The sequence below is a fragment of the Lontra canadensis genome, unplaced genomic scaffold (assembly GCF_010015895.1).
Source record: "Lontra canadensis isolate GAN:19392208 unplaced genomic scaffold, GSC_riverotter_1.0 scaffold66, whole genome shotgun sequence".
In the NCBI taxonomy this organism is placed as follows: Eukaryota; Metazoa; Chordata; class Mammalia; order Carnivora; family Mustelidae; genus Lontra; species Lontra canadensis.
Window position 1 is genome coordinate 6894329 of NW_022631060.1, and position 19739 is coordinate 6914067.

Sequence of the window (19739 nt, forward strand, 5' to 3'; positions counted from 1 at the left end):
CCTGGGGTGTTCCTTTGGTGAAGCGTCTGCCTTTGACTCAGGTCGTGATCCCGGGGTCGTGGGATCGAGCCCCGCATCGGGCTCTCTGCTCAGCAGGGAGCCTGCTTTTCTCTCTCCCTCTGCCTGCCTCTCTGCCTACTTGTGATCTCTGTCTGTCAAATAAATAAAATCTTTCAAAAAAATCAAATTAGCATGTTTTAATTGAAAAAGTTAGGATATTTACAGAAAGTTGGTTAGTAGACAGCATGAGGGACATGGCTCTGACCAGAGTCATGAAAGTGGTATGGGTGTGAGAAAACCAGCTCGGAGCGTGTGTGTGTATGTGTGAGTGCATGTCTGTGTATAGGGCAGGTGGGTGTGCCCGTCTTTGTGCATGACTACTGTGTCTTCTGCTTGTGGGAGCAAGTGTCTACATGCAAGGTGTGGAACTGCATAAAGAACACCTCATTTCTTTTTTTAAGATTTTATTTATTAAAGAGAGAGAGCATGAGTGGGGGAGGGGCAGAGAGAGAGAGAGAATCTCAAGCAGATTCCCCACTGAGGCTGAGCCCGAACCTGGGCTCCATCTAATGACCCAGGGGGGATCATGACCTGCACCGAAACCAAGAGTCAGATGCCCAACTGACTAAACTGTTCAGTCTTCTCAAGGACACCTCATTTATTTATTTTTTTAAAGGACACCTCATTTAAAGTGCAGTTGGTGGGTACCTGGCTGGCTCATTCATAAGAGTACACAACTCTTAATCTTGGGGTATGAGTTCAAGCCCCACGTTGGGTGTAGAGATTACTTAAATTAAAAAAAAAAAAGCTTTAAAAAATTAAGGGGTGCCTGTGTGGCTCAGTCAGTTGAACATCGGACTTTTGATCTCAGCTCAGGTCTTGGTCTCAGGGTGGTGAGTTCAAGCCCCATGACAGGCTCCATGCTGGGTGAGGAATTTATTATTTATTATAATAAATTTATAATTTATTATAAATTAAAATAAATTAATTTTTAAAATGGAGCTGGGAGGCTAGGAGGGGGCGCTCTCATGCCCAGCCCCAGTTCATCAACTGTAGGTGGGGCAGAGAGAAGGACCTTACATTTGGGGGGGCCCGGAGCAGGGAGGGAGCTAATACATGACTAAGCAAGAAGGAGGAAGGGAGATTTTCTCCTCAACCAGCATCAGTCCAGTCAATGAGAAACTGCCACCACCCTGAGCTCTCCTGTCTTCCAGCAGACCTTGCCTTTAAAGCAACGCCTCCCCGACTCGCTCCTTCTGCTTTGTTCCCTGGCCTTGCCTGTGTTTCTACCATAGCTTGCTTGTCCCTAAGTGCAATTCTTCACTATTCCTGAATAAATCCATTTCGGTGGTAAAATAGTGGTCTGTCTTATATGTAAGTATGTATGTATGTATTTTTTTTAAAGTATTTATTTATTTGACAGAGATTGCAAGTGGGCAGAGAGGCAGGCAGAGAGAGGGGGGGAAGCAGGCTCCCTGCTGAGCAGAGAGCCCCATGCAGGGCTTGATCTCAGGACCCTGAGACCATGACCTGAGCCAAAGGCAGAGGCTTAACCCACTGAGCCACCCAGGCACCCCTGTATGTATTCATTTTTAAGTAGGCTCCACACCCAGTGTGGAGCCCAGCATGGGACTCAAACTCAGAATCCTGAGATCAAGACCCGAGCAGATATCAAGTGTCAGGTGCTTAACCCACTGAGCCACCCAAGCACCCCAGGGCTGTCTTATTTTTATGGTTGACGTTACTTGGTGAACAGAGGGGGGATCCAGAGAAGAAGCCCAACAGCTCTAAGGCTGGTGAACAAACAGGTGTCCACGCTCATCTAGCCCACAGACCTCACAGCTCTGTCACGGGCCCTGGAGACTGAGGGCAAGTCTCGCCAGCACCGAGCCCTGTGCACTGAGCCCTCCAGCTCGATCTGGGATCTGTTTATTTATTTTTATTCTTTTACTTTTCAAATATTTTATTTATTTATTTGAGAGAGAGAGTGAAAGAGCAAGGGGCAGAGGGAGAGGAGAAGCAGGCTCCCCACTGAGCAGGGAGTCCTACTCGGGACTCTATCCCAGGACCCTGAGATCATGACCCGAACCAAAGGCCAATGTTTCACTGACTGAGCCACCCAGTCACCCCGCAGGATCTGTTTAAAGGCTTTGTCCTTTCTGGTGAGTACTCATTTTCCTGAACCTCTAGTTTTGAGTAACAGGATGCCTGCCTTCTAAACTTTTTCAAGATAGCCCTTCTGCTAGGACCCTGGCCAGCTTTATGTTTAAAAATTATGGTCCCTCTTTCTGTGCACTTTCAACTAAATGGACTAACTGAGCTAAAGATCATTTAGCACCTCAATGGCCAGTATGGAAGCTTTCAATCTCCTGAACTTGTTTTTCTCAAAATGAAATTAGAAAGCTACAGCTCCAAAATTAAACAAACTGAATGGGATGCCTTTTTTAATTGGTACCTTGAGGCTTCCAAATATTTGCAGGATTCTAAAACTGCCTCTTTGCAAAATACTATTTCTAAATTACTGAGATAAACAACCAACTGAAAGAAGTAAAATGACCTCTGAGGCCTCTTTTTCCTCTCCCCCATCTCCTTGGTCTCTGGAGGTGTGACAGGGGTCTTGTGCTCAGGGCCCACCTCTGGGGCCATTTTCCTCCATCTCATCTTCACCCGGCCTCCCTTCCTCCCCAACCCCAATTCTAATCCTTTCACCCAATTTCCTTTTTCCTCCAAACCTCTCCCCACTCCCTCTTCTTCTGAACCTATTGAAACATGTCCCTCTGAAGTAAAATCTTCCAAGGATCCAAATTTCTTATGTTCTCTGGATTGAAGCTGAATCACAAGCCATAATTAAAGAGTTTCCCAAAGTAAAAAGGAACAGGAAGGAAACTTCCAAATTCATTCTTCAAGGCCAGCATTACCCAGATACCAAAACCAGATAAAGACATTATTACCAAATAAATAAATAAATAAATAAGAAAGTGATAGGCCAGGATCTCTGATGAACATAGATGCAAAAATCCTCAACAAAATATTAGGAAATGGAATCCAGTGACATACTTTTTAAAAAATCATTCACCATGATCAAGTGAGATTTATTCCAGGGATGCAAGGATTCAATATTCATAGATCAATCAAAATGATACACCACATCAACAAGAAAGGATAAAAACCATGTGATCATTTCAATAGATGCAAAAAAGCATTTGACAAAGTAAAACACCCATTTATGACAAAAACCCTCAACAAAGTAGGTTTAGAAGGAACATACCTCAACATGAAAAGGCCATATCTGAGAAACCCACAGCTATCATTAGTCAATGGTGAAAAACAGAGATTTTCCCCTCATATCAGGAACAACAAAGATGTCCATTCTTACCACTTTTATTCAACATAATACTGGAAGTCCGAGCCACAGCAATTAAACAAGAAAAAGAAACTAAAGGCATCCAAACTGGTAAGGAAGAATAAAACTTCCCTTATTTGCAGATGATATGATACTATATATAGAAAACCCTAAAGACTCCACCCAAAATTTGTAGAACTGATAAATGAATTCAGTAAAGTTGCAGGATTCAAACTTAACATACAGAAATGTGTTGTGTGTCTATACACCAATAATAAAGTAACAGAAAGAGCAATTAAGAAAACAGTCCAAAAAAAAAAAAAAAGGAAAGAAAGCAATCCCATTTGTAACTGCACCAAAAATAATAAAATACCCAGGAATAAACATTATCAAGAAAGTGAAGACTTGCACACTGAAAACTATAAAACATTGATGAAAGAAACTGAAGATGACACAAACAAATGGAAAGAGATTCTATGCTTGTGGACTGGAAAAATGAAATATTGTTAAAATGACCATACTACCCAAAGCAATCTATAGATTTAATGCGATCCCTGTAAAAACACCAACAGCATGTTTCACAGAAGTGGGATAATATTAAAATGTGTATGGAATCACAGAAGACCCTTAGTCATCAAAGCAATCTGGAAAAACAAGACCCAAAGTGGAGGAATCAGAATTCCAGATTTCAAGATATACTACAAAGCTGTAGTGATCAAAAGAGTATGGTACTGGCTTAGAACAGACACAGAGATCAATGGAACAGGATAGAGAGCCCAGAAATAAACCTATTATTCATATAATTAATCTTTGGCAAAGGAGGCAATACCATGCAATGAGAAGAAGGCAGTCTCTTCAAAAAATGGTGTTGGGAAAACTGGACAGCAGCAAGCCAAAGAATGAAACTGTACCACTTTTTTATACCTTACACACAAAAATAAACTCAAAATGGATTAAAGACCTAAATAAGAGACCTAAAACCATAAAACCTCTGGAAGAAAACGGAGCTAATAATCTCTTTAACATCAGCCATAGGAACATTTTTCTAGATGTGTCTTTTGGCAAGGAAATAAAAGCAAAATTAAACTATTGGGACTACGCCAAAATAAAAAAGTTTTTTTGCACAACAAAAGGAAACCATCAACAAAACAAAAAGATAACCCACTGAATGGTAGAAGATCTTAGCAAATTGTATGCCTGAGAAAGGGTTGATATCCAAAATACATAAAGAACTTATAAAACTCAATGCCCCAAAGACAAACAATCCAATTAAAGATGGGCAAAAGACATGAGTCTTCTTTTTTCCAAAGAAGACATACAGATGGGCAAGAAACACAAGAATAGAAGAGAAGATGCTCAGTCACTCATCATCAGGGAAATGCAAACGAAAACCCAAGGGTATATCACCTCACACCTTATCAGAATGGCGAAACTTAAAAACACAAGAAACAACAAATGTCAGTGAGGATGTGGAGAAAAAGAAACCCTCATATACTGTTGGTGGGAACACAAGTTGGTGTAGCCACTATGGAAAAGACTATGGAGGTTTCTCAACAAAGGAAGAATAGAATTACCCTGTGATCCAGTAATTCCACTACTATGTATTTACCGAAAGAAAATGGAAACACTGCTTTGAAGAGACATATGCACCCCTGTGTTTACTGCAACGTTGTTTACAATAGTCAAGATATGGAAGCAACCCAAGTGTCCACCATGGATAAATGAATAAAGAAAATGTGGTATACCACACAATGGAATATTACTTGACCATAAAAAAGAGTGAAATCAGGGCACCTGGGTGGTTCAGTCAGTTAAGTGTCTGCCTTCAGGTCAGGTCATGATCCTGGGGTCATGGGATTGAGCCCCAAATTGGGCTCCCTGCCCAGTGGGGAGCTCTGCCTGCTGCTCCTCCTGCTTGTGCGCTCTCTCTCTCTCTCTCTCTCAAATAAAATCTTAAAAAAAAAGAAAGAGAGAGAGAAAGAAAAAACCAGACTTTTTTGTTTGTTTGTTCTTTAAATGGAGAATGAAGCATGGTCTGCATTATTAGATGTCTTTCATCGAAATGGATTTCAATATTATTTATTTATTTATTTATTTATTTATTTATTTTTACATAGAGTCACCAACTGCTCTAGTTTGCCTGGGACCGAAGGAAATATCCCAGGATGTTGGATTTTTTTTTAATTTTTTTATTAACATATAATGTATTATTAGCCCCAGGGATACAGGTCTGTGAATCGCCAGGTTTACACTTCACAGTGCTCATCATAGCATATACCTTCCGCAATGTCCATAACCCAACCAACTTCTCCATACCCCCCTCCCCACAGCAGTCCTCAGTTCGTTTTGTGAGATTGAGAGTCTCTTATGGTTTGTCTCCCTCCCGATCCCATCTTGTTTCATTTATTCCTTTCCTACCCCCCAAACTCCCCACTTTGCCTCTCAACTTCCTCATATCAGGGAGCTCATATGATAATTGTCTTTCTCTGATTGACTTATTTTGCTAAGCATAATACCCTCTAGTTCCATCCATGTCATCGCAAATGGCAAGATTTCATTTCTTTTGATGGCTGCATAGTATTCCGTTGTGTATATATACCACATCTTCTTTATCCGTTCATCTGTTGATGGGCATCTAGGTTCTTTCCATAGTTTGACTATTGTGGACATTGCTGTTATAAACATTCAGGTGCATGTGCCCCTTCGGATCACTACATTTGTATTTTTATGGTAAACACCCAGTAGTATGATTGCTGGGTCGTAGGGTAGCTCTATTTTCAACTTTTTGAGAAACCTCCATGCTGTTTTCCAGAGTGGTTGTACCAGCTTGCATTCCCACCAACAGTGTAGGAGGGTTCCCCTTTCTCCACATCCTTGCCAGCATCTGTCATTTCCTGACTTGTTAATTTTAGCCATTCTGATTGGTGTGAGGTGGTATCTCATTGTGGTTTTGATTTGTATTTCCCTGATGCCAAGTGATGTGGAGCACTTTTTCATGTGTCTGTTGGACATCTGGGTGTCTTCTTTGCAGAAATGTCTGTTCATGTCCTCTGCCCATTTGGATTTGGATTATTTGTTATTTGGGTGTTGAGTTGGTAAGTTCTTTATAGATTTTGGATACTAGCCCTTTATCTGATATGTCATTTACGAATACCTTCTCCCATTCTGTCAGTTGTCTTTTGGTTTTGTTAACTGTTTCCTTTGCTGTGCAAAATTTTTTGATCCTGATGAAGTCCCAATAGTTCATTTTTGCCCTTGCTTCCCTTCCCTTTGGCAATGTGCCTAGGAAGAAGTTGCTGTGGCTGAGGTCGAAGAGGTTGCTGCCTGTGTTGTCCTCAAGGATTTTGATGGATTCCTTTCTCACATTGAGGTCCTTCATCCATCTATTTTGAGTCTGTTTTTGTGTGTGGTATAAGGAAATGGTCCAGTTTCATTTTTCTGCATGTGACTGTCCAATTTTCCCAACACCATTTGTTGTAGAGACTGTCTTTTTTCCATTGGACATTCTTTCCTGCTTTGTCAAAGATTAGTTGACCATAAAGTTGAGGGTCTATTTCTGGGCTCTCTATTCCATTGATCTATGTGTCTGTTTTTTGTGCCAGTACCATACTGTCTTGATGATGACAGCTTTGTAATAGAGCTTGAAGTCTAGAATTGTGATGCCACCAACTTTGGCTTTCTTTTTCAACATTTCTCTGGCTATTCGAGGTCTTTTCTGGTTCCATATAAATTTTAGGATTATTTGTGCCATTTCTTTGAAAAAAAAATGGATGGTATTTTGATAGGGATTGCATTAAATGTGTAGATTGCTTTAGGTAGCATAGACATTTTCACAATATTTGTTCTTCCAGTCCATGGGCATGGAACATTTTTCCATTTCTTTGTGTCTTCCTCAATTTCTTTCATGAGTATTTTATAGTTTTCTGAGTATAGATTCTTTGGCTCTTTGGTTAGGTTTTTCCTAGGTATCTTATAGTTCTGGGTGCAATTGTAAATGGAATTGACTCCTTAATTTTCTTTCCTCTGTCTTGATGTTGGTGTACAGAAATGCAACTGACTTCTGTGTATTGATTTTATATCCTGACACTTTACTGAATTCCTGTACAAGTTCTAGCAGATTTGGAGTGGAGACTTTTGGGTTTGCCACATAAAGTATCATATCATCTGCAAAGAGTGATAGAAAAAAACAGACTCTTAAAAATGGAGAACAAACTGGTGGTTGTCAGAGGGAGGTGGGTGGGGGATGGGTGAAATAGGTGAAGGGGATTAAGAGCACATCTCTTGAGCAGCACTGAGTAATGCATGGAATTGTTGAGTCATTATATTGTACACCTGAAACTAACATAACAATGTATGTTAATTATACTTGAATAAATAAAAAATAAATAAATAAAGTTAAAAAAATTTCCTCCGGGGCACCTTGGTAGCTCAGTCAGTAGAACATAATCTTGGGGTCATGGGTTCAAGCCCCATGGAGTATAGAGTTTACGAAAAAAAAAAAAATTTCCAAAGCAACTAAGGACCCCCATAGGTCTGCTGAACAATTTAACAGTTACTCAAACTTACCAACCTAACTTCTCAGATTCATATCAGTTAGTCCACATGTTTGTTGGTGAGGGTCAGGTCCAACATTGGATGAAACTTACCCAATAGGAAATCCCAAAAGGAATTTAGAGAAACAGACCCCTAACTGTTGGCAAGATGCTAGAGTACTTGACGGAAATTTCCACCAAACAATGGCAGTAGCTTTTCCTAAAACTGTTGATTGGAACAAAATTCAGACTTGTACCCAGAAGCCCAATGGACCTCTTCATAACTATTGCAGTTGGCTGCAGAGTGTTTTTAAGGAAAATTCTGGTCTTTCTTTGGCTGTCGAGTCCACTTGGGTAGCTCTTAATTCTGTTTATTAATGGGCTGAATTGGGATCAGTCTCTTCTCTTTAAAGGGACCAGGATGGAAAGGGAAGCATGTTCAGTCCAGATCAGCTTGACGGTATGAATATGAATGATTTGACCAAAAGGAAGACCATGAAAATCCTTAATTTTCAGCTTCAACAAATGGAGAGGCCTCTAATCAACACCCAGATGCTCCTGGTGGTATGCCACTCCTCTCTCTGTAGTCGCCTCCACCCTATGGCCAGCCTTTCCAGGGTCCTAATCCCCAGGATGGTCTCTGAGAACTGCAGGGGCCCTTCCCCAACCTCTCTCTTAATCAGCTCAGAGAAATAACTCTTCAGATTGGGAGTGGCTGTCTCTGTTCTTATTGACACTAGAACTAGCTCTTGGTCCTCAATCCCACTGCTATAAAGCGGCCACTGGCTTGGAGTACGAAAATGACCCAAATAGTGGGGTCCCTGATTAACCTCAACACGTTTCTGTCTCTGAACCTATTCCCTTCTGTTTAGATCCTCTAAGAGATACCCACCCCTCCTTCCTTAGTTCCTCCACCTTGATTCACTTATTGGGCCAAGATGTCTTAGAAAAATATGATACTGGACTATCCTTCTCCCCAAAGGGGAAACCATTCTAGAATTTGACAGTAACAATCAAAGTAGCCAAACAGGTGAATCAAATGACACTTCAGCATCGTTCATTTGCTCCATCTCTTGATGGCCCTGGCATTAACTCCAAGGACACTGGTCACTCACCATCCTCCTTATGGGCCAAGCCTTCCACTGATATTGGCAGAATTCACAATACTCCATTAAGATTCAAATAAATCCAAATCAAAACCTCTCCCCAGAATGAATCAATCCTATGCATAAAAAAATCCCTTCAAGGCATCAGGCCCATACTAAAATATTAGAAGGCTCAGGGCCGGATTCACTATCCCCTGTACTAGTCCCTATAATACTCCTGTTTTACCTGAGAAAAAAACCCAGTGGCCAAGAATGGAGGTTTGTCCAAGGATGGAGGTCTGAGCCATAAATGATAATGTTATCCCTCACCACCCTGTTGTTCCTAATCCCCATACTTCAGTGGCTTCCATCCCCTACTGAAAGCAAATTTATCACTGTGACCAATTTCTGTGGCAATTGCATTAGCATTCCTGTGGATGAAGCCCTCCAATATTTTTTTGCTTTCACTTGGGAGGGAGAACAATACACCCGGACAGTCATGCTCCAGGGCTTCACAGAATGTCCTTACTTTTCAGAGAGCTTAAGGGCTGATTTGGATAAAGTTTTCTGTACACTCTACTTTGTTACAACATGTGCAGGACTTGCTTCTCTGCTCTCCTCAAACCTCTTCAGAGGAAGACAGCGTCCCCCTGTTAAGACTTAAAGCCAAAACCAATGTAAATTCTCCAGCGAAAAGTTGTAGTTTGCTCCAAGCCAAGTTCAATATTAATACGGAACCTGGTCTTGGGGCTGCATTCAGTCCAGATGTGCTTCCTGGCATCGTGAACTCCCCCACAGCAAGAACTAAGCACCAGTTGCAAGGTTTTCCCAGGCTAGCTGGCTGTTGTTGTAATTGTACTCCAAACTTTTTACTGCCCAGCCCCTATGTGTTTTACTAAAAAACAAAACAGGGGCACGTGGGTGGCTCAGTGGGTTAAAGCCTCTGCCTTCAGCTCAGGTCATGATCCCAGGGTCCTGGGATCGAGTCCTGCATCGGGCTACCTGCTCAGTGGAGAGCCTGCTTCCTCCTCTCTCTCTGCCTGCCTCTTTGCCTACTTGTGATCTCTGTCAAATAAATAAATAAAATCTTTAAAGAAAAAAGATTTTATTTATTTATTTATTTATTTGATAGAGATCACAAGTAGGTAGAGAGGCAGGCAGAGAGAGAAGGAAGCAGGCTCCCTCCTGAGCAGAGAACCCAATGCAGGGCTTAATCCCAGGATCTTGGGATCATGACCTGAGCCGAAGGCAGAGGCTTTAACCCACTGAGCCACCTAGGGGCCCCAGCTTTTGAGACTTTAAAGAGAGGGGTTTTGCTACTGCCCCTTGGAACAATTTGTTACTTAAACTATAACCCCTGGAGGATTTTACTAGTTGCCAAGCACATTTAGATATGGCCTTAAGAAAAACAAACACTGGCAACAGGTCTTTGGGGAGAAGGACGATATACGACCGTGAAGCTGGGCAGCTGGGGATGCCCGGCTTGCTCAGGATGGAAGGCGGTCCCTTCACAGAAGCCGGGCAGCCGGGAACGCCTGGTCAGCTCAGGGTGGAACGAAAACCGCCTGCTTCCCTTTTCCGTGATCGCTCCTTTCTCCTCCTTCTTGCTCGTCCACAAGACAAGTGACTAACGTTTGACCTTCGTCGGTCCTTCTGTTGGTTGTTGTTTCTATCTAATAAAAGTGAGACTGTGGAGATGCTCGTGGCAGCCGTCTTTTCGACTGTTGTCCCCTGCTCCCGATCTCTTGCATCTGACTTGTTTGTGCCTAATTCTTCTCCCGTCGCCAACGGGAAGCGGCAGGGTTTTTTGTTTTGTTTTGTTTTTTAAGTTTATTTATTTTTTAGTAATCTCTACACCCATCGTGGGGCTCGAACTCACAATCCCGAGATCAAGAGTCGCATGGTCTTCTGACTGAGTCAGCCAGGCGCCCCTAAAGAAAAGCTTAATAAAGCCCCCTTTCCCTTGGCCATCCTGATTATCAGCTTCCTGTTTTCCTATTTGTATGCGAGAAGGAAAGGAATGCTCACCCAAAGCATGGGACAACCATCCACCCATTGGCTCATAGGGTATGGTAGCCAAGAGCTGGATCCATAGCTCAGGAATATGCCCTTCCTCGGAGCCATTCCCACCACTGCCCCTTTAGTTAAGGCCACTGCAGAAATGGTCTGGGGGTCTCCTCTAATCGTCCTGTGCCCTGTGCAGCAGAAGCCCTCCGATTCTCTTCACGCTCAACACCTTCTGAGTTGCCTCACCTGCTGTGAAACTGTAGGTGTAACTCTTTCTTGCTGCAGTGACCTTCACCCTGCTACTCTCCCCTTTTCACTGATGAAACCCCCTCACCCCTGCTTGACATTGACAGATCACCCTTTTGACTCCCCACGAAAATTGACAGGAAACTGCTCAAACCAGCGAGGAGTCGTTCATGGTTTAGGGACCGTTCTTATTTAAAGGATGAAAACAGTAAACGCTGTGCTGTTGCAACTCTTTCTGAAGTCCTGGCGCAGCACCATCGTCTTTGGCCACTTGGGACCCACAGGTAGGGATCCATGCCCTTCCTCCAGCTTGCACCTTAGCCAAGGGTAAAACCACAAGCATTTATACCAACAGCTGGGGTTTTGGGGGGCCGCTCATGACTCCGGAATGTTACGGAAACAATGAAGTATCCTTCCCTCCAGTGGGGATAAAATGTTAAATGGCTCCCATGTCTGAAATGTAGTAGACATCGCATGCTTGCAGCTGGGCTCTGGCTGTTAGGTTCCTGGGCATGCAAGACCCAGCGTCCTGGAGGTCAAAGAAAACCACTTTGCTGTTGTTTCCACCAAAAGTGCTCAAGGAAAGGGTGCCTGAGTGGCTCAGTTGGTTAAGCGTCTGCCTTCCACTCAGGTCATGATCTCAGGGTCCTAGGATCAAGCCCCATGTTGGCCTTCTTCCTTTGGCTCTTGCTTTCTTTCTGTGTCTGTCTCTCTCAAATAAACAACTAAGATCTTAAAAAAAAAAATGCTCAAGGAAACCAAGAGCTAAACCTCCATCATGGTCCAAGGGGGTGTTCTTCCAGATGACGACCTAGAAAACATTCACAAGAGATGCCCAGCAACCCGCCCCAAAGAGGGGAAAACAGCATTGGAAATGTAATCAGTTTGGGTTTTTTTGTTTTGTTTTTTAAGATTTTATTTATTTATTTGAGATCATAAGTAGGCAAAAAAAGGGGTAGCAGGCTCCCTGCTGAGCAGAGAGCCCGATGTGGGGTTCAATCCCAGGACCCTGGGACCATGACCTGAGCCGAAGGCAGAGGCTCAACCCACTGACCCCCCGCCAGGCGCCCCTTGTTGTTGGTTTGATAAAAAGAGAGGACTTTGTCTTGAGCCAGATACAGTCGAGTCCTGCCAGAGACTCTAAAATTTCCATGGCTAACCTTTGTACGTGCATTAAATTGTTGGTCTATTGATAAAATGATAGCCTGTGGGAACCAACACTGGCAGGGAAATATTAATAATGCCACACACCAAAAAACGCCCACCTCGCTTGTCCCGCCTGTCCAAAACACAATGCTGGAAAGTCCATCCATACCACCCCGGGCATTTAAAATTGCCCAAGGGACCATTCAAGCTTTGGCAAATGGATTTTATTCGGTTTGACCCGTCTCATGGATATAAATGTTTTAGTCAGGGGTTGACTGCTTTCTCACTGGACTGAAGCTATGGCTTCTTTTGTGGCTAAAATCTTATTAAAAAAAAAAAAAAAGTCATTCCCACCGGGGGAGCCCCTCCAGTGCTTCCTCGAGGTCGGAGGCACTGACTTCATTAGCTTTCACTGTGCTCTGTGCTTGCCATCTTTAGTCCTTGGGGCTAGTCAACACACTAAGGCATCGTTAACACTCAACTGGCAAAATTTGTGAAGACCTTTCCTATACCTTAGGCCAAAGCATTCCCCTTTGTCCTTCTAAATCTCAGACCTGTCCCCATTGGAACTCATAGACTTTCACTCTTTGAGATGGTCCCAGGATATCCAATGCTCTTGCCTCCTGCCTCCTTTGACCCACACCTAGTAAAAGGACATCTACTTCAATACTATAAAGACCTAACGTCTTCTATTGAAAATAATCATGCTTTGGGGCGCCTGGGTGGCTCAGTGGGTTAAGCCGCTGCCTTCGGCTCAGGTCATGATCCCAGGGTCCTGGGATCGAGCCCCGCATCGGGCTCTCTGCACAGCGGGGAGCCTGCTTCCCTTCCTCTCTCTGCCTGCCTCTCTGCCTACTTGTGATCTCTGCCTGTCAAATAAATAAATAAAATCTTAAAAAAAAAAAAAAAAGAAAAAGAAAATAATCATGCTTTGGTTGGAGTAATCTCTTTGCAGCACATTCCTGGGAAACGAAGATGTTAAGCCCCACACCTCGCAACACAGAGATTTTTTTCCTCTATTGGAAAAGACACCTCCATGATTCTCTTCAAGCTCGCTGTGGGGTTGGGGTGGGGCTGGAGCACCCTAGCAGGTGCCATTAGCCAGCCTCGGTGTCACCAAACTTTAGGGAATCCACTCTGGGTTCACATGTCCCATCTAAAGAAAACACCAAAGCCCGTTTGGACCTGCACATGAATGGGTGACCCGAAAGTAAAGATTCCCAGTATTTGGAGCAGAAACACCTGGTGGAGACAGCTTTCCCAAGGTGAGTGGGTCGGGCCTGTGTGTCCTTGTCTCAGTGCTGTTTCTTACTCTGTTTTCTCCCTTTCTTCCTCAGACAGGTAAGGCTCTCATCTGCATTTCTCAGTTATTGCAGAAAAGGCGAAATCGTCAGATTTGTCCCTGGAAACCTCAGTCTGTGTATGACAACAGTGATCCTGTACTCACTCTTTTTTAAAAAAATATATTTTATTTATTTATTTGACACAGAGAGAGAGAGATCACAAGCAGGCAGAGAGGCAGGCAGAGAGAGGGGAGGAAGCAGGTTCTCTGCTGAGCAGAGAACTGATGCAGGTCTTGATCCAAGGACCCCGGGATCATGACCTGAGCCAAAGGCAGAGACTTAACCCACTGAGCCACCCAGGCACCCCTGTAGCTCACTCTTTGAGTCATTTCACTACTGTGTGCCTAGATTGTTCCTCGGGTTCCTTTTGTAAGGTTAGAGCACTGAACCGCGCTAACCTATTCCTTGCTTCTATTTAACCTAGCCCCGAAATAGGAAAAAAGATGTCTCCAATTTATATTATATTATATTATATTATATTATATTATATTATACACACACACACACACACATATAGGACATGGCAGGGTGACCAATATAAATAGGGCCATCTGTAAGTTTCCTGACATACCCATAAATCCAGGTAGTCTTTCACTGGGTAATAACATAGTGTCTAAGTCTTGGCTGAATGGTGCTAAGCCCTCTATACTGGCCGATGGGTCCACAGCTTATGAGGGAGCCCTCTGCATGTCCCCTGGCTACTCCGTTAAACGTGGAAGTTTTGCCAATGATGCCTATGCTAGGGCAACTCGGTGTCTCAGCGGCTGGAGGCTAAGAGGGCCATGTGCTCTTGCCTTGCCCCCTGTTCTCGTTTCTTCCCATGACAAATCAGAAGCCTTGCATTGGTCTACCCCATCGGTTCTCCACAGCTGCCTTAAACAGGAGCTCCCAGGGGATGGACGTGATTCTGGCTTTGCCTCTGCAGGAAGAACTTTTCTCCCCAGGGCAGAATAAGTGCCAATGAAAACATGATTAGGCATCCCTCCAGAAAGAAAGGAAAAAAATGAAGAAAAGGAAGGAGGGAGGGAGGGAGGGAGGGAGGGAGGAAGGAAGGAAGGAAAAAAAGAGAAAAAAAGAAAAAGAAAAAAAGAAATTTTTCCGGAAGTCAGATCAATTCCACAGCCAGCAGAACATCCGCCAGATAACTCAACTTGTTGCCTAAGGTACTTTGAGACAATTGCGTAGCCCTTGATTATTTACTTGTTGAATACGGAAGCATCTGTGCCAGAGCAAACACCTCATCCCGCTGCATGTGAATAAACTCTTCAGGGCAAGTAGAAACCCAAATGCACAAAATTAGGGAACAAGTTCATTGGCTCTGGTATATTTCACCTCAATCTCCAGGGTCCTTTCATGTGTTCATTGGCTACCTTCAGGCTTAGGGTCATGGCTCAGAACCATCCTACAATTTAGAATTGTCATGTTGCCTTGAATTACACTTTGTATCATTTAATTATACATTGTATAATTTAATTATACTTTGTATAATTATTTTTTAGTTTCATAGCATTGCCTGTCAAATCATTGTAGAAACGATGTACCCAGTATAATAGTGTTATTCAATGCTTTGAGATGATTTCCAAAGTGCATGACCTTGAAAAGATACAGACATTAGATGGGAAATGCCTGAGTCCTTCCTCCTACTCCTTGTTACTTGAATGGGGCTTCCGTAGCTTGGAATCTGCGTACTTTCCCTCTACGTGTGGGACAAGACACCCAGGAAAGGCCCTTCCTCTCATGGAGGGACAAAAGTCACTGGCTTTGGAAAACCTGACTCTTGATCAGGGATGCTTGGGGAGGGGGGAGATCTTGATCAAAAGGGGGTAAATGTGAAACTGAAAAAAAAAAAAAAAACCACCTCATCTAAAATGGGGTGGAGGTGGGAGAGGAGGCTCTCACCCAGGACCAGTCTTCCTCGGCTGCCAACAGCAATGGGAAAAGTCCCATTTTACTGCCCCAGAAGGGGGGAAATATAGATTTTTCTCCTCTGTTGCCACAGGCCCAGCCAATGTCGCGCTGCCCTGCCGCAACTCAGCCAAGAGCAAACCATCAATCCCTCCCTCCTTCCTTCAATAGACCTTCTTTCAAAGCAGCCCCTCCCGACTTCCCCCTTTTGCTCTATAAATTAGTGTTCCTCTCGAAGCCCCCGGCTTTGTCTGTGGCCTTATCGCAGATAACACTGCTTTGCTATTCGTGAATAAACCCATTTTGCTGGTGAGGTAACTGCCTGTTTTATTTCGAAGGTGGACAAAGGCTTTGTGCCTCTGAGGTCTGACGACCAAGCAGGGAAAGCAGCAGGACTGGGCAAACCCTAAGCTCTCTGGAAAATGGGGCAACTGGTACCCGGGCCCCCGCCGGGGAGCCCAGCACCTCCTTCAGGCGGGCTGCAGGGGCCGGGGGCTGGGAGGGCTGCCCGGGAGGGCTACCCGCGGGGCTCGGGCCGGGTAGGGGAGCGGGGAGCGGGGAGCGGGGCTTCCGGAGCGCGGTGAGTCAGCACCGGGGCGGAGCGGGGCGGAGCGGGACGGGGGTAGGCGGGACGACCCTTAATAAGCCTGGAGGCCTGGGCCGGGCCTGAGCTGTGCCGCCGCTGCTTCCGCTGCTCTCGCTACCGCCACCACCGCCGCCACCAACGCCACCCGCGCTGCAAGCAGTGAGTCCCCGCCGCCCGGGCCTCCGGGGGGTGGGGGGTAGCTCCCAGGGGCCTTGGGGCGCTCCCGGCTGGAGGCTGGACCGCGGGCTCCGGGCCAGAGTTCCCGGAAGGCCCTGCAGGTCCCCGGTTCCTCCACCCCAGCGCGGGGATGGGGATCCAGGCGACTCACGAGGCCAGCGGCGCGCGGTTGGGGCTCGCGCGCTACGGGGGCGGGGTGTGGGTGCGGCTCGGGCTCCTCCAGCGCACAGAGGGTCCAGGAGTGAGCCGAGCGGGAAATGGGACCCCAGGGAGGCCATATGGGGGCTGTCTCCCTTCCGTGAGACCCTGGTGTCTGACAAACTTGTCTCCCTCTGCTGCAGTGCCGCCCTACACCATTGTCTACTTTCCTGTCCGAGGTAGGCGCCCCGGGACCGGGAGCGGGGGTTGGCAGAGGTTGGGCCTGCAGCCCAGGACCCCGACCCCACTCCTCCATCATGTGGGTATCAGCTGGGGCCTCCTTCCCTGTGCCCCTGAGCTCCCGAGGCTGGAGTAGCCAACCTCCTCTCCGTGGTCGGTCCCCAGGGCGCTGTGAGGCTGGGGTCTCTGCACGTGTCCCACCATCCCGTTCTCCCCTCACCCCCAGGCCGCTGCGAGGCCATGCGCATGCTGCTGGCGGACCAGGGCCAGAGCTGGAAGGAGGAGGTGGTGACCAAGGAGACCTGGCTGCAGGGCCCGCTCAAGGCCTCCTGTGTGAGTGACCCCACAGAGGGGGCAGGGGCTGGGCCGTTGGGGACAGTCAAGCTCAGCATGGCTGACAGCGCTGTGCCCCATCCCCCAGCTGTATGGGCAGCTCCCTAAGTTCCAGGATGGAGACCTCACCCTGTACCAGTCCAATGCCATCCTGCGACACCTGGGCCGCTCCCTCGGTGAGTCTTGAGGCTGCAGGTGGCCCCGGCATGTGTGGGCCAGCATCAGGCCACGTTCCCGCTGCTTTGCTTGGTGCCTGCTCTGACCCTCTTGTGCTTAAGTCAGGTTGCCTGGTGACACCGTGGAACAGGCATGGGGAGGCATGAGGAGATTCTAGAAACTGCCCTCGGCCAACCCCAGGTCTGCTCACAGTTCTTGGCTCTGCCACACTGCCTCTTGCTGAATTCTGTGCCCTTACTATGCATCAGGACTGTCCCTTCTGTCCCCATCCTCCTTCCCCTTCCCTGGCTGTGCCCACAGGCAGCCGCATATGCTGGTCAGTAGCGTGTCAGGGATCCAGTCCTGCATTTCGCTTTCCTGCTGCCCAGGGCTGTACGGGAAGGACCAGCGGGAGGCGGCCCTGCTGGATGTGGTGAACGATGGCGTGGAGGACCTCCGCTGCAAATACGTCATGCTCATCTACACCAACTACGTGAGCCCGGTCATTGGGGGCGGGGCACCAGAGAACAAACAAAAGCTCGTGTATCTCGCCCTGTGCAGCCCTGGCCCACCCCTCCCTCTAAGTCGGGGTGCCCCAGGCTAGATCAGGCTCCGTTCTGAGGACCAGGAGCTGCCCTAGCCCTCACCCTCACCTTCGTGCGATGGACCCAGTCAAGTAGCAGTCGATGGCAGGAGCTTCGAGGGCAGGAGTCCTCTAGCGGGAGGTGGTTCCTGATGGCCTGGGTTGTGGAGGGCGGGGCTTCCCAGAACAGGTGGAGGAGGGGAAAGATCTGTAGCCAGCCTGGGGCGGGGGCGGGGCGGGCGGGCATGCTGGCTTCTCCAGGGGCACAAAGTATGAAGACAGAGTACATTTGTGTCCTGGGACCAAGTTAGCAGAAGCAAGGCATGCGTGTGCCGGTCGAGAGGGAGAGTGTCGGGAGTTGGCACTAGAGGGACAGCAGGCCCAGGTCAGAGAACCTTGAACCATCTGGCTGATTGCTCCCCTGATGGCAGTGGGGGGCCACCGAGAGGTCTCAAGCATGGGCTGTGCCCACATGTGAGGTCTAGAAGGATCTTCCGAGGCTTTTGGAGTGGTCCAGGGAGGTCACGGTGGAGGCGGAAAGGTGGGAATGGGGTGGAGAAGATTCAGCGGCTGACCTGGACAGGATGTGGCAGCAGCCCCGGGGGTGGGGAGTGAGCAGAGGAACATGGGGGGCTCTGAACTCGGTGGGTGGCGATGCCCTGAGATGGGGCTGACGGGGGGGGGCATTGCAGGGCTGGGCCAGGGGCTGAGGTGTGCGGGTCAGGAGGGTAACACGCTGTGGTGTCTTTCTGGCAGGAGGCAGGGAAGGAGGAGTACTTGAAGGCGCTGCCAGAGTGCCTGAAGCCTTTTGAGATGCTGCTGTCCCAGAATGAGGGGGGCCAGGCCTTCATCGTGGGCAACCAGGTAAGCATCTGGCCCTGTCCTGCCCCTTCTGCTCCATCCTCTGCTTCGAGGTGGAGAACAGGTGCAGAGGGAACATGTAAACCCATTACTCAGCAAAACTAGGCAGACTTAGGGAGCGGCTCTGACTCCCTGTCCCCGATGTCCCTGATGTCCCTGATGTCCCCACCTGCTGAGTCCCTGGTCCTCTGCCCTGCAGATCTCCTTCGCCGACTACAATCTGCTGGACCTGTTGCTGATTCACCAGGTCCTGGCCCCCGGCTGCCTGGACTCCCACCCCCTGCTCTTGGCCTATGTGAAGCGCCTCAGCGCCCGGCCCAAGCTCAAGGCCTTCCTGGCCTCCCCCGAGCACGTGAACCGCCCCATCAACGGCAACGGGAAGCAGTGAGAGCTCATGCACCCCCGTGGGAAGCCAGGGCTTGCCTGCCTTCTTTTCTCCAGGACTAATAAAATTTCTAAGCGGGAAGCAGTGCCGTGAGCATCAAATTTCTTGGGGGAGGGGGCTCTCAGACCCTCAGCAGTCAGGTTGCGGGGAGAGACAGGGCGGCCTGCTAGGATGCTGGAATTCGAAAACACATCGGGATTTCTTCTTAGAGCCCTCAACCCGGACTGTGTTTAGTGAACTCCAGGAGTAGGAATAAAAAGAGCAAAAAAAAAAAAAAAAAAAAAGGAAAACTGATTTCTGCCCTGGAGGTGCCCACGGTCTAGAGGGAGGAAAGGCTCCCTTATAGAAACATGCTTTGTAGTTGGAGCGGTACTCTCCCCACCCCGAGACCGGACCGTGAGAGTGGTCAGCGATGGGCAGCTGGGACAATTCCCTCATTTGGGAGTGCAGGAAGGCCCCCGGCTGAGGGAGGTGACTGGACATTTGGCTCTGGGCCAGGAGAAGGTGGAACAGAAGAAAGAGCCCTTTCCCAAGACTGTAGGCACAATGAGGGCTGCTCCTGGGGGCCGCGCATGGCCTGAAGCCCCTGGCCTGGTGATTTGGCCACTGGTCGGGGGCAGGGCGGCGGGGAGAAGAGCACAGGAGGGTTTCAGAGGGAGACCGGGCCTGCTCT

General features: G+C 47.3%; 1 protein-coding gene across 1 annotated transcript; it reads left to right on the forward strand.

Moving 5' to 3' along the window:
* Positions 1 to 16315: 16315 nt before the first annotated feature.
* LOC116880490 (glutathione S-transferase P) lies at positions 16316 to 19147 on the forward strand. Its single transcript, XM_032879652.1, has 7 exons — positions 16316 to 16352; positions 16712 to 16747; positions 16975 to 17081; positions 17170 to 17257; positions 17627 to 17730; positions 18577 to 18684; positions 18881 to 19147. Coding segments are annotated over exons 1-7 (633 nt in total). The 5' UTR covers positions 16316 to 16351; the 3' UTR covers positions 19070 to 19147.
* The last annotated feature ends 592 nt before the right edge of the window (positions 19148 to 19739 follow it).